The following is a 15660-nucleotide window of genomic DNA, read 5'->3' as shown; positions in this document are numbered from 1 at the left end:
GAAACTCATTTCGGCTATATCCATTTTGGAATTCCATTCCGGAAGTAGTGGTCAATTTTTTGGGTGTCATATACTGAGTCGTATGGTATATGATAATCAGTCCTCCGAGCTTATGTTTAGAATCCGGTTTTCATAGTTTCATTCGATAATTATTGATAAGTTGTGATAGATTGGTTAATCGACAACAGCTATTGGATTGGAGAAAATTGTTTACACAAGGAGAACCTTTCGATCATATAATTGCGATATGGCAGTTTTTGATTTTCGCGATATTTGATGCAACTATTTTTTTAATCAACCAATTTGGTTTTCAATTTGCACATATTCAAGTAGTTGAAAAATGTGTTGTTTTGAAAGCTGTCAAATTCGGATTAAACGATGGCTTTTTTGGTCATTTGTTGCTTTTAAAATATTTATTTCAACGGTCAACGTTTTATGGGCAGAGTTTTTCGGTTGTCGACGTGCAAATCTATTGTGGAGAAAAAAGAAAACAGTGCGTAAGTACTTACTCCACAATAACTATCCTAGTTCACTTGTTAATAGATTAGTCAATAGATTTGTGAAGAAACCCATTGTAGACAACCTAAATAAGGGTGACCCGACGGTATTTAGATCTTTCCATCACATTGGTTCCCTCACCCCGGCGCTTTCAAAAATCATTTAAAGAAATCAGAAAAGTGTGCGGTTGGGTTTTAAGTGCATGAAAATCAACCCATTACTTTTCTCCAAACTGAAGGATCCGGCACCGAAACTGCTCAAACGCAACGTGATATATCATATTCCGTGCATTGACTGTGATAGATCTTACATTGGTCTGAATACACAGCAACTAAAACAACGGTTCTCACTGTTCGCTGTCTATCATCACGCATCTGTCTCCTTCTAATATTTGCTCTATTGTCTGCCATATTACTTGCGATATTTCAATGCTCAATCTGATTCGATGTACGTGCGAAATGTTTGTGTAAGTTTTGATAAATTCAATTTAAAATAACGTAGAAATTGTGTTCGTATATCTCGTTTTGTGCTTATTGTGCGTTTTTGAATCGGCTATTTTTAATGTTGCAACCTACTTTACGAAAAGTATTTGTAGTCGTTGTGAGTAAAATTCTATATATTGTAACTTGTGAAAATAATTTGTGATTAATGTATGTATGTAAATTTATAGTTGCCCTGAAGATGAAGGAAAAAACCTTCGAAACGGTGGCCGTTAACGTGAAACAAATATTTCAAAAGCAACAAATGACCAAAAAACCATCTCTCAATTCAATCAACAAAAGTGATCGTAATCGTCTCTAAGCTTTCAAATTCTGTAGACAGCAGAAAGTAAAACTAAAGTAAATTAAAATTTTATTTCATATTTCTTTACATATCGAAATTGTAATTGAAGAAATCATAACGTATACCAATAAGTGTATTTTGATTATGAATTAGTTGAATAGATTCAATTAATTGCAATATGATCGATTTTGAGGCTTCGAACGATAGGAAGCTATCAACAGATCCGTCAATGTAGACTACTTCCGTGATTTGTTTGACATCCACAATTTTTTTTGTTTAGCGATTATAGACGGTTTAACATTGAGGTCATTTGCCATTTCGGGCTAAAAAACTTTTTCACTTTATGTGCGGGGTTGGAAATCGAACCCAGGTGGATTGCGTGAAAAGCAACGCTATACCAGTTCCTCTCTACAATTCTTTAACGAAATCGATAAAACCTAAACTTCAAGTGACTAGCTATTACAGTATTGGTATCATAATGAATGTTCCAGTGTCAGCCGCCGGGCTTGCATTTTCGGATTTGTCTAAGATAAGCTGTAAAAAGTATTGAAATTTATTTTTTGTAGACTACAATGTTTAACACCCTGTAACTCACAACTAAATGCACCGTACAAAAACAATTTGAACAAACAGTTAAGTTAGATCTAGACAACTCAAGGTAGAACTGATCACAACAACTTTGGATAACGAAAATTGATTTGCAAGCAACTGTATAATGTAAAAGTTGTAAATTTGTAGCTTTTCAGCCTTAAAAAAAATTGAAACAGCAGATATATAAAATATCCAAATGCGTTATTAAAGTGATACTAAAAGAAATATCATCACAAATGTGTTATGTACCTGGCTCAGTATACTGCCATGTAATCATTATCTATGGCTCTCCTCGCATAAAAAACCGCTTTTCTGCACAATATTATCCAATAAAACGTAAAATTATTTTAACTCACTTCGATTCGATTTGCTATTAATCCACGAGATCAGTTTGTGTCAAAGCATCCTTTCAGCACAATATACCAGCGAAATAATCATCCATGTGAACAAATCTGACCTTGACAGGTCTCTCAAGTTGGCTCCAGGTTTGATCAAGCGCAAAACCAAACAAACAACCTCCACCCCAAAGGCTTCCCCCGTATCCAAATCCACCAATACTTTCGCCTCTCCGAAACGGAAAATGTCTTTACTGGTTTATTACATTGTCTTCTTTCTTTCTTTCGGTTTCATTTGCAGAGTGCCGGTGCTACGGTTGGTGGCAGCGGTAAACGTGCACGCAGGTGCTTAGCCAGCGGGAAATTGTTTTTCTTGCGTCACGTTGAAGGATACACGTGAGACAATTGCGACTCGGTTCGGAGCTTGCCTGGAAGTGATATCGCGAGAAGTGGTGGGTTCGCAGCAGGGCGCCTCTGCGTGAAGATGTCGTCGCTGCACGGGAGGAAAACTTGAAGAGCCACCCAATCTTGGTTACGTCGAGGGTGGGCTGCTACAGGAGTGGTCCAGTGTTATTGGTTGATGCAGAAATAATATTTTTTGTTTAAAGTAGAAAAAACAAGAAAATAAAAGAAGTTGAAAGTTAAAATCGGTTCGTGTTCGCAAAGCAAAGATGTGCCAAGCCAACCAGATGGCAAATGTGATTTATTGCTTTGTATTGGTGAGTGTGTGCCTGATCAGGAGTTCCTCTGGGGCTCATTGGGACCATTCGGTGTTTCTGGACGACGAGTACCGGCTGTTGTGGACAATTTCGGGGTACGACATTACCTTCGAAGTCCAAGCTCGCACACATGGCTATATTGGACTAGGCTTTTCCAAGGACGGCACCATCTACGGGGCGGATATCGTCATCGGCTGGGTCGACCAGGGACAAGTTCATTTCCAGGTAATTTATAATCGACTGTTTATTATTAACTCACAAAAACACATTCCGTCGGAAGGAATTTCGGGTCGGGGTCGGGAACTAAGCATCCTATCGGTCTGTCTAGTGTGTCTTTTTTCCCTTGCTCTTTAGCTATAGTAGAAAAATTAAACTGACGGTGAGCGGCAGGGCATAGTGAAGAGAACGAAAGAACCTGTTGAGTACAGGGTAGGAATTTGCTCGACAGCGCTTTGTCTATCCAACCGCAAGCATCACTCCATTGGCTTTCACCACATTTAGAATTGGAGAACAAAACAAGTTGGGCACCGATCCGTGGCTGCCTTCAGTACCTAATCTGGAGTAGGAAGGTTTGCATAATTTTCTCATTTGAAAACGACGTACCGAACCTGCCGAAATTAGAGTTTGGAAGAATTTGCCTGCTCGAGTAGGCGGTCTTCCGTTCCACAAACGAAAAACCGATAAAGTATGGCATAGACGTGAAAATCATCCCTACAAAGAAAACTTGTAAATCGACTCAACTCACAATGAGAACAAGGACCATGCGATGCTATTTCCGACATTTGGATTTTCGTACACTGCGATGAGTGGAGGGGTTCCTACGAAAATTACGTTCGATAGCTGTTGGAAAGGATATTGAAATTAGATCGGGACGATATGAAAAAAAAATGTGACTCGTCATTTAGTCCGATGTCAACGTTTTTTTTACAATAAGCAATAGGGCAATGTTTCGAATGCATCGAATTTCGATCTACATGGTTTATGAACGGTACCCTGGATTCCGTTTATCCCCAGAATCATCGCCGAGAAGTGAAATTGTCTGTAATTTTGCATGGCTTCTGAAATATATTTTTTCCGTGGCTTAGAACGTGCTTCACTGAAAGAAAGCAATAATACAAACCATTCCAGGGCTGAATAGTTTAAAGATATTAGCATCCTCACAAAGTGAAGGAAAAAAAATAAGAGCGAAAATAGAAGAACGTCAACTTCAGAATTCATCAGAAAAATTAGTTTTTTCTTGTTATTTTAGACTCTTTTTGTAGCTTATAGATTAAGGTTGTGGTGCTGCGTTGATGTTGCAAACAAACTGAAATTGGTTGGTAATTATGAGTTAAGCTGGTTTATGTTGGTTAGTTTCCCGGTGTTAATATTCCGCTATTGATTAAGTCGAGGTGTCTTTATTATAACTGAATTCGAACGAATGTTCTCTACTTTACACTAGATGAAAATGCAATAATGGAATAGCATTAAAAACTGCTCGGTCTTGAGGTAACTATTCACACTTGAAAGTTCACGCGAAGCGTTTGAACTTAGCTAAATTCTACGCATACATTGTTCAGCTAGTTTCACGCGTACTTGTGTGGTACTTTCAAATTGTCAAAAAGTTTCAAATGTGTATTTTAAGGCATCGAGAAAGTTCATGTGAAATAAACCTTTTTTTGTGAACACATAAGAGGATTGTTTCATATACTGAGAAACTTTTGGTTGCTAGGGGCAGCTTTTGCTCGGATCATCAAACAAGGTTTTTGTAGGCTTTTGGATAAAAATTCAACAGATAAATTTCAACTTCCTTGACAATAACTGTTTTACGCATTGTGAGAAGCCTGAGTAAAATTCCAACATATTTTTGCATGCATTTTTAGATCATATTGTGCCGAAGATAAACATAGCGTTTGTCACAAAATTGTTAATCGCTGTACCAGGTGCGCAAGTTTGAATTGTCGTTTTGTTGTCAACAGATGGGACTAAAAAACTCACATTAAAAAAAATTAGTTCCACAATACTAAAAATATTCCCTGGTATACGGTTCAATGTATAAGGCGCTGGTCTTACAAGCCTAGCCACCTAGTACTAACTATTCAATGTTTCTTTACTCTATAAATCGCCTGCGAAGTCAGAACGGCCAAATTTTACAAAAGAAATATAATGCCAATTCTTTGATTTTTATTAAAAAAAGTACTATTTCACCACTAATGTCAAGAGATAGTAATGGACACATAAATCAGTATTTCGGTGTACAATTTGCTATTTGCATCAGTACAATTAGCAAATAGTACACCGAAATACTAGTATCTATGTCTGTTACAATTTCTTGAAATTGGTGGGGACATTGTGAAACTATTTTTCAAATATTGGGATTGAAAGGAATTTATTTTCTTTCAAAGTGATTTAGTTAATTTCGCTAATTGCTCAAAAATATTCTAAAAAATTTCACTAATTGTTCGAAAAAAATTTAATTTTCTTAAAATATATTTAAGTATATTTCGAACCTAATGCGCTAGTTTGAGCTCCCCTCTTGAAAACGTTATATTTTTTACTGTTCTTCGAGATTAAAGTATACTGAATAACAAAATGAACTTCGAATTGAATAAAGAGCACTTGCAGCATGATGATTATCTTTAATGAATTAAAACAGGTTTCGGAAAGCCATTGAATTCATGTAGAAACTTATGACCAACTGTCAAAACTTGTAAACGATGACTTCGACGTTTCGAAATAGACGATTTTATTATTGTTAACAAAGAAGAAGAATGCAAAAATCGACCGAAAATGTTTCAAGCTGACGAATTACAATTATTATTGAACGAATACACAAACATGACTAATTATGACAAAGTAGTTCAATGTCGCTTAGCAAGCCATTCTCGGTCATCTGAGAAGCATGGGAAAAATTCGAAAGGTTGGTAAATGGGTTCCACACAAACTGAACGAACGACAAATGGAAAAACGAAAGACTCAGTCATAATTGGCACTGCTGCTTTCCCAGACTCTATTTTGGAGAGTTTGTTCAGAAGACTTTTTCGACTCGAGGGACTAAGGACTAGAAGATTGAAATCTATATAAACAAAACAAAAAGGGTACCCTTTCTTTGCACACGCATTATTCCTGAAAGTCACTTCCCCACTATGAAACAGTATTCAACCTCAAATATTGTTATCGTTAACTTCAATCTCGAACCTCATCTAGTCGTGTTGCTTTCAATGAACAATTTCCGCAACGCTCTCCCGTTCAAGGTCCAACTTACAATAGCACTTGTCGCACCCCACTTTCAACCGCATCGCGTTGCAATTGTCCAGTTTTTTCGTCAATCATTTATACGATCCCATTAGAACGTGTGAGAATCGTTCTATTCTGGAAATCTAACTCGATAGGTAAGCACTGTTTGAAAGAGCATAAGGGAAACGAAGAAAAAAAAAGAAAATGAAACCTACGAAACAATAACAAGTAGCATAAAACGAGTGGAAATGCTCCCAAAAACATCAATTTCCATATACTTGTAGAACAGTTCACCGGTGGGGTATGGAGAAGCTTTCGTTGTGCTCGATAGCATCGAGCGGGGGGCAATAAGACTTTAGTGTTAATAATTTATTTTTATGGTCAGTGAAAGAGACGTCTTTTCTCCATAGCTACTGTTGCGTACATACACAAAGCCTATCGTTTCTTCAGGACTCGGTTCGTTGTTCGCTAGTAGTTGATGAAAATGCGCGTGTGATTCTCACATTCCCGTAGAGTTTCGTGTTTTCCTCACTTCAGCAAATTGTGAACCCTCCGAAAGAGGGTGTAAATGTAATTTCAACTGCGATTGACTTTCACTAAGGGGAGAAAAGAAGGCTGTAGATCAACTCAGTCAGCGCGGATAAATTCCAAGGTAGGCAGAATTAAACACCGCTCTTTATCATCCTGTCCCCCCTTTGAGTTTTCCTTCCATTCACGTTATCGACCGGTTTGTTAGGTAGGCCATCATACCCTTATCTTAAATTCTGTCGTTTATTTTAGAACTTTTTTTTATTGAGCATTTGATAATATGTGATTCGTGAGTCTACTAAACATCCAAAGTGCATTCTATGTTTCAACGGCAGCCTGATAGCTGTCGACTGTGGCATTCGTATTTCTCACTGAATTATTTAGATTTCATAAAACACCAATTCCTTGCAAATTACTCTATCATGGAATGAACATTGAATCACCCCAGAAGTGAACCAATCAGCAGCACTTGGCCACGTTTGTAGTCTGTCAGCTAAAGCCAAACACAGAGTACAGATCACGGCGAATCATAAATATTCAATCGCAAAACAATCTATTCAATTCTTCGTCAGAATCGATCTACGGTTGAAGCTTTCAAACGGGTTGCATCAGAGCAGGTGCTGGAACGAAAGACTGGCTATAGGTGTTTGAGTGTGTCCCACGGGGCTGCCGATAAGATGATGTAGTTGAGGTAGAATTGTTAGGGTGGTGGGAAAATTTCGTTTTGTTCGTACCATCATTTAAACTTTTGAACTATCGGTTGAAACTTTTCTTGATAGCAATATTCGAAGAAGGTAGGAATTTTCAAACACACCTTAGTTCTTTTTTCTAATTCAATTGCTATATCCTTCGTAATGGAACTCGAAACTCTTCCAGCAGATGCAGTAAAATGATTTTATGCCACAGAAGTGTGGCCAGAGTGCGATTAAATTGTTTCTTGTAGCTTTACTTAATAGTCTAGTTGATAAGGAACAGAAAACTGTGGTACCGAAACAACTAATGGCGTTTTCATTTTTAATTTGCACTACACCGGTGCAGTGCTACACTGAGGCATGAATAAACGAACAAAAATGACAAAACCATAAACAGTAACCATTGACTACAATATACGATTCCATTGCACAGAGCTACACCTAACTTTTGATGATACACCAGTGGTATCGGTGCAGAAAAAGTGTAGCACTGGTTTAGTGCAATTGGTAAAAACGAACGGTCTAGGTGCAGCTTCCGCTACACCGGAGTAGTACAATTTAAAAACTAAAACGACATAAATCTGCATTGTATTAGGAGCTGTATTGGAATTGTGTACCTTAAAGTGTTATGGGCTTCTAACTGGGAAGTATTAGTAGTGCATCAGCTTTAAATTCAGTAAGTTTACTTCTGATAAAAATCATGCTTATACTAAGACGTATTCAAATTGCCAAGTCAATTATTCACTTCTACCATCATTTACGAAATGAGGTAAAAATTAACTGTGCTTCCAGTGTTATCAAGCTTTTTCATATCGTTCGAAAAATGATTTCTCGGAAGGTCTGCAAAATACTGTGGTTTCAATAATCTTCCCGCGCGACATGATTTTTTCTATTAACGAGTCATATTTTGAGACTTGGGAACAGATGGTAGTTTAATAGAGCAAAATCTGGAGAGTAAGGTGCATGAGAAATAATTGGCGTCTTAAATCGTTGGTTTCAGGCCTGGTGTCGGCGTAATGTCTTAAAAGAACCAAATCACTTTCAGCTCTTTCACAGCTATTTTGGCATTCAATTGCTCTAATAATCCGCAGTTATAGTTTCAGTTGATGCGTTTACATTTTTAGAGGTTGCTCACGGAAAGTATACTATGACAGTTCCAAAAAACCGATGTTATAAGCTCTCCGACCCCTAGAGTCTCGTTTGGCTATTTTAATTTCATTCCATAGTCGTGCGTTTGTTTTGTTTTTTAACTTGAAATAGTGGATCCTCATTTTACACTCCTTTTGTGGAATTTAGCCTTTCTGTTTCAACCGACTTCGTAGGCATTTCATAGCGTACAGAATCATTGCATGGCTAGTACTATGATTCTACTGACACTAAGAATCCTTCCGAAGTCGGGACTCGAACATACGACAGCTGGCTTGTAAAACCAGTAAATTGTTCGACATTCTTCTTCCGAAGCTTCTCCGTGACATTCAGGCGGAATTTGTCCATGAAATCATCATATTCTGTGTATTGGTTCGGTTAGACCCCTTGGTTACCTTGAAGACATGAAGTCTGGTCCGATTCATTGCTTGTTGGATGACCATTTTGACCTCATCCTCAATCAAAAATTTCGGATTGTGCTTGGAGTCATCTCTCATCTTTCTTGCGTTTACAGGGTTGCATTTCTTCCCTTTTGTTCCGGTGTCTCCCTTTCACGGGTCGTGTAGGACTGATTTCACTACACGGAACACGGTCGAATGGTCGATTCCTGTAAGACTGGTCTAAATTTTCCGCCCCAATTTTTTTTTTTTGTTGAAGCACATCTTGCTTTGAAGCCATTTAGATTAGAGCTAATGAAAGTCATTTTCTTTAACTCAAAATGAAGTGTCGCAATGCAGTTTTCCTGTTTCCATTCAATGCAGAGGTGTTTAGGCTCATTATCTTCTTGCAAGATTCGGGTCTCGTTTTTAGTCATGCTTGAGCGAAAGAAAAGCCACGATTCGTTTTTCGTTTATTCTGATCGCTTTTCCTACCGAACCACGATTTGGAAGGTGATTGACGCTTTTCGACTCTCTAAATCGTTTTTGACAAATGTTACCAACTTTTTAATATATTTAGCCACCACTGCATAGTTCCTTTTTGGGTCCTTTAGGGTGTGTGCAAAGGAACGCGACATCGAAACGCTTTGCGTAAATAGCACTCGCGTTTGTAGAGTTTTCCCGACGGAAGATTTACTTTTACAGAAGTTTTTTCAAAACGCAATGGTTCTGTCTATCGATAGAAAAGTTGATATCACTTACCGATCGCAAGCTATGATGAATCCACTCTTACTTAACAGACTGTACTGTAGGTTTGGTTTCAAAAGAAGTTCTGGGAAGCAATTACTTTGATTTATCATATTTTAGTTACTCTTTTTTACTAAGGTTCACAAATTTTAATGAAATCGAAGAAATAATGAGAATTTTGTTTGTTTTTAGTTTCGCCTTGTCGTAGAGTAACGAGTGGCGTTAGCATTGATACTCTCTTATTCTGTGACATTTTTCGGCTCTGATCTTGATAACCACTTGACAGATAGTGATAAAATTTTGCACATGTAAACATTAAATTCTAAACTAGTTTCTCACAAAATCGCATCAACTTTACCCGTCTAATAAAAATTTATACACAAAAGCTAGTGTTACAGTCTTCAGTACAGTCTTCAGTACAGCCTTCAGGAACTTTCATTATGGCGGTAACACATTTGCGAGGATTAGCGCTGTAGTAAGAGCTGATTTTCGAAAAAAGTATTTATTATGTTACATGTACGATTTCTATTTTTTTCATCAACCCTGCCTTTTACTCAGTGTATTTTGTTTTTGAGTGTAATTACAAACATCGGACATTACTACATTTTATTCATGGTATTCATACTACAACAGATATCAATTTACCAAATTGCCAAGAAAATGTCGAAAAGCCCTTCCCTCCCTGGAGCTGTGACCAGCGAAAAAAGTGATAATAATCGCATGTTTAATGGATTATCGCAATGAAAAAGCGAGCAAATATCCGGCGTATAAATTGATGGCCCAGAATTAAATATTAATGAATCTTTTTTCATCCTTCTCTCTAACCAGGACCTTCGTCGTGGCGCACAGCTGTTGGGACTATTGCTACCAATTTACCCCTTATCATTCATTGGTGGGTCGGTTGGGATCAAAGACGGTGGTCACTAGAGGCTGATTCGATTTGCACCGAATCTGGCCGAGCTATCTGGTGTTCATTTGTCCACCATTTGAATTTCTCAAGTAGCTCGGATCGAAACCGTCTCCTAAGGTTTGAACATTACCAATGGGGATAATAGTTTCTCGCCAGTGTGTCCTTTGACTCGCTACGATCTTACAGAGAAGCTCACAGTTCCACTTAAGCTCTTTAGTTCTATGGACCAAACCAAATACACCAACCATACACAAGCTTACAAATACTCTGTTAATGATCCGGAAATTATTTAATTTACGCTAAATTTATTCCACCGACTTGCTATGGGCCGGTCATCCACTCGTTCGGTAGTCTGCTGAACTTGCGGTTGGAGTGCCAGAGGGTCGACGGAATTCCAAAAATCTGTCTCGAGGTTTACAGCGAACACGGGCTGGTTAGATTAACTTTAGAATCGAGCGATGGGAGGCTGGCAGACAGTATGTATTTGGATGCGGTGTGTAATTAAGGTTCAAGTGCTCGGCCGGTCTGTTCGTTGTTTAATGATTCAGAAGGTTTTCCTATGCCTTGGAAGACTCGAGTACCGGCAAGAGGCTGAACATCGATGCTAAATGATAAGGGTCTGTGGAATGGCACTGGGCTGGAGAGATTTGGGTGGATATTGAGCAAAGCATACAGTTTCAGTGCAGTGATACACTACACAGTCTTAAATGGAAGCTCATTAAAGGATCGAAATTAACTTGCTTTTACTTTTGGCTGAGGATATATTCAGAGCACGTATGTGTTCTATTCGGATCAAAAACTAGTAGTATCTGCACTCTTGAAAATTTGTTGAACTCTCAAAAATTGCCGTTATTTAACAATGTATCAGTTTGAAACGTGGATATTGTAACAGTTTCAAAAGAGAAATAATATTATTTATTGGAGAAAACCGACGTGGAGTTTGCAGAAGCTATCATTATTATATAATAATGTATTTGAAGTGAGCCATAATTAGCAACGGACGTATGACCATGGCTTATGATGCAACCAAAATTCATGATCGATTTTTATCAAAAATCGGATTTTGTTAAACAGCAACTGCTAATAAGCTCTCGTTCATTGTCATAGATGGATGTACCGCATCGTGATTGTTTATACAACCGAAGGCTACATCTTTTAGCACTAATAAAAATAAAGGCAAACATCCCAACTAACCCGCAATTCAAAATCGTTTGCATTCAACGGCAAAGTTGAACAATGAAACAATTTATTTTCATCGTTAACCCCAGACTGATCCTGGCTTCGCGATAGGAATCAGTCCTTCATGCCTCTCCCTCGAAAGGCAACCACCTAGTCCTAGCTTCATCTGTTTAATATGGTTTCCATTTCGACTTTTTTGCTGCCCTGGCCGGATTGGGTGAAATGCACTGGGTTCCATCCATTATTAAACCCAACTGACGGAAGAAACAAGGCAAGCTTAGTCAGTGGCAACGGCAGCAGCAACCGCTCCGAGAAAGAACAAAAAATCCAGAGCACATAATCGCTTTATCTCGCAATCAGGCGCCCTTAAATACAGAAGTCGAATGCATCGCGAATCTGTTCACTTCAGGCTGGCTTCTGGAAGCGAGGTCCGGTGGTGGTAGAAAAAAAAACAAACTTTAAGAAAAATACTCTCGAGATGTGATGAGAAGTTTTAGTAGGATATTATTTATTGAAATTTATTACTGCATTAAATCTATCGAAACCGGGAAATCTGCAGCATGTTGGTGAATTAAATAAAGGAAACTTGCACAGCGACTGGCTACCGAGATGTTGTGGTTCTCGGTTTGACAATATACAGATTGAAATTACGTGAAACGTAGTGTTTATATGGAACAAATATGGCAACTGCACATCTATAAATATATAGCACAAATATATAGTGGCACAAACGACGTAATTTCTGGAAACATAATTGATTAAAAGAAAAGAAATAACCAGAAATTGATTAGGAATCCAAATATGTCAACACTCAATCGGAATGTATAATAATTCATTAAATGTATGTAAAAAAATTATACTACACTACTACGCAAAGGTTTGGATCTATTTGGATACAGTATGTTTTGTTTCTCTCTATAGAAAGGTAATAGAATTGCTGGAAAAACTGACTTTCGATCATAGCTCCTGTGTAGCTATGTGTGTTTATGTTTCGAAGATCTATTGGCTGTTACTTGCGGGTCTGAAGATATAATGGTATAAGTGACGTCACCGACAAAACAGTCAAGAGTCAAGAACAATTTGCTAAACATATAATAGAACGTAACCTGCAATGTTTTCAGAGAAAATTTCTGAATCTTTTCAGTTTATGAAAATGTGAAAAGCATCGTCTTTCTTATACGGAAATCACAATTGAAAATTTTCGCTCCCGTCAAATTTTTTTCGTGAAAAATAGTTTCTATCGGTTATTGAGATCTCGAAAAAGTGAAATCCAAAAGAGTCAAACTTCCAAGTTCTTCGGTTTGCGTGGTATTAGAGATGTTTTGTGTGTTTACACCGGTTAAACGGGTCGGGAAACGAAACAAGCATCCAGCAACTTCGTAGTAATTCGAAGACGGAGTTTAATTATGCCATTATGTACCCACATTCAAGTGGAAAATTCCGCCATGGGAGCATGACTGCTCCGATCGAAAAGACAACACACGGTGTACGAATCAATTTCGGTCCAATGCACATGGTGTTTTTTTCACATGGTGCTGGAACTCGACGAAGAAACTGTGATAAGGACCGATACGCATATCGGTCTCTTGCATCGTGGCACCAGATAGCTGTTCAAGTACAAAACGTATACATAAGCGTTGCCATACAGCATGGTCTGTTGGATACCGGTGATATCGTTTCATTATTTTTCACTCTTGTGTGTATAAACGCTATTATATATTTAAACTCAAAGTTTAAATATATAATAGATGCAAATATTTTATGTGGTCCCATCGCAGGCTTAGACTGCCTTTATCCTTCTCTGTGAAAGATGCAGATGGAGGCGGCTGGCAATTGTGTCTATCATGCTGTTGAAATGTGCAAGAATGGTACCAATTCCCAATACCATTTCCCAAGTAAAGCTTGCTTCATTTAGAATTAGAACAAACTTTTGCTCATATTGTGGCGCCCCTGGTGAACGGATTTGGAAGTTCTCGGCACCTACGTGTCGGTAATTTTGTCAGCTTCACGTATGATTTATGACATTCCGCAAATCGACTGTACTTTGTAAACAACCAACATGAAAGCTGAAAGAAGGGAAAAAATTGTGCACAGTTATTAGGAAAATCCATTGTGGTCTGCATCTAGGCTAGCCAAACAGCTGAAATTGCCCAGAAATACCGTATGGCGCGTTATCAAACGGTATAAGGAAACACTGACGATGATTCGGAAGCCTCAAGCCAATCGTCGGAGTGGAACTGTCGACCAGAAACTGCGTGATAAGATTTTGAAGACGATTAAGAGGAATCCTAATCTGTCGGATCGTGATTTGGCCAGAAAATTCGGTGCTGTTCATAGTACCTTGAGGAAAACTCGACTCCGGGAAGGAATCAAGTCGTATCGAGCTAGTAAACTGCCAAATCGGACCATAAAACAGAATAGTGTAGTCAAAATTCGTGCTCGGAAACTATATGACCAGGTCCTGACCAAGTTCGACGAGTGTCTTCTGATGGACGATGAAACCTATGTCAAGGCTGACTTCGGGCAAATCCCAGGTCAAAAATTTTACTTGGCAACGGCTCGGAGGGATGTTCCAGCCAAATTTAAATTTGTTTTTGTTGACAAATTTGCAAGAAAATTTATGATTTGGCAGGGCATTTGCAGCTGTGGCAAAAAAACGAAAGTTTTCGTTACAAATAAGACAATGACATCGGAACTATACCAAAAAGAGTGTCTCCAAAATCGAATTTTGCCGTTCATTCGATCCCACGACCATCCCGTAATGTTTTGGCCAGATTTGGCAAACCGTGATTACAGTAAAGTCGTTCAAGAATGGTATGAAGAGAAAGGGCTCAATATTGTTCCAAAAAACCTTAACCCACCTAACTGCCCCCAGTTCCGCCCTATTGAGGAGACTCAAGGCAAAGGGAAAGGTTGTCAAAGACATCAATCAGATGACGACCTGGTGGAATAAGATAGCTAAAACGATGAACGAAGAAGGTGTGCGCCGCCTAATGAGCCGTATTACAGGAAAAATTCGAGAATTACTTCGAGCCCGTGTCGAATAATTTTATCCGTATTTTTTTTTTTAAATATGAAGAAAACGCTACATTTGTATAAAAAAAGATCTTGAATTCAATAATAAATAACTGAAATACAGGTAATTGTCTTTGTTCCAATTCTATCTGAAGCTAACTTTAACTCTTGTTGGTCAATCAACAGAAAATATGATAATATCAGTGGACAATCCGCCAATCGCTCGACTCAGTTTGTCGAGATAGCAAGATGAGTGCGTGTGTGTTCATGTGTCCGTCGGTGTCTCAAAAATGTGTACTCTATTTCTTCGGCCCCCCGGTGGTCAACCAAAAGGTTAAAGCAGGGCTAAAAAATGATATAAATAATAATCTGCTTCCTCAGCGATGGTTCGACCAACTTTTTACCTGGTATTTCCGCCGGAAGAGGCATTCCACCGAAATGAACATTTTACCGAAAGGAACGAATTGTCCTAAAAGCAAACATCGAACACATTTCATTTTTTATTAAAAAACTAAAAATTTTGGATTTTCATCAAGAATATTTTTTGTTGCGGATTATCTAAATAATTGAATTGACGCAGATACAAAACCGAAACCAAGATGGCTCAGTGTCACAAAGCCGCCGAGGTGACGTCAGCTGAGTTGCCCACTGACCCGCATTTGAAATTCCCTCTCGCATATGAATCTGTAACCGCCTAGTTTGCCCGGTCTACTCAAAGCTAGGTTTATTTGCTTTGGTTAAGACAACACACAAATAAAAATGATGCGGTAAAGCCGCATTAGATATTTGTCTTTCTCATATAGAAAGGCTATGCAATCACTGTGAAAATCGACTTTTTAACATATACCATTCGACTCAGCTCGACGAACTGAGCAAATGTCTGTGTGTTGTATGTGTGTGTGTGTGTGTGTGTGTGTGTGTGTG

At 38.3% G+C, this 15660-nt stretch overlaps 1 protein-coding gene across 5 annotated transcripts in view; it reads left to right on the top strand.

Annotated features, from left to right (window-relative positions):
• Positions 1-15660, top strand: part of LOC131437382 (MOXD1 homolog 2-like) — a 299407-nt gene that overhangs the window by 106902 nt on the left and 176845 nt on the right. For all 5 annotated transcript variants that reach the window (XM_058606685.1, XM_058606684.1, XM_058606683.1 and 2 more), the window contains one exon: positions 2509-3151. In XM_058606685.1, coding sequence (XP_058462668.1) covers positions 2879-3151 — 273 coding nt within the window. In that variant the 5' untranslated portion in view covers positions 2509-2878. The remainder of the gene's footprint in view (positions 1-2508; positions 3152-15660) is intronic.

Source organism: Malaya genurostris, chromosome 3 (assembly GCF_030247185.1).
Source record: "Malaya genurostris strain Urasoe2022 chromosome 3, Malgen_1.1, whole genome shotgun sequence".
Taxonomy (NCBI): Eukaryota; Metazoa; Arthropoda; class Insecta; order Diptera; family Culicidae; genus Malaya; species Malaya genurostris.
The sequence above is the reverse complement of the archived record's forward strand: the minus strand, read 5'-3'. Positions and strand labels throughout refer to the sequence as shown.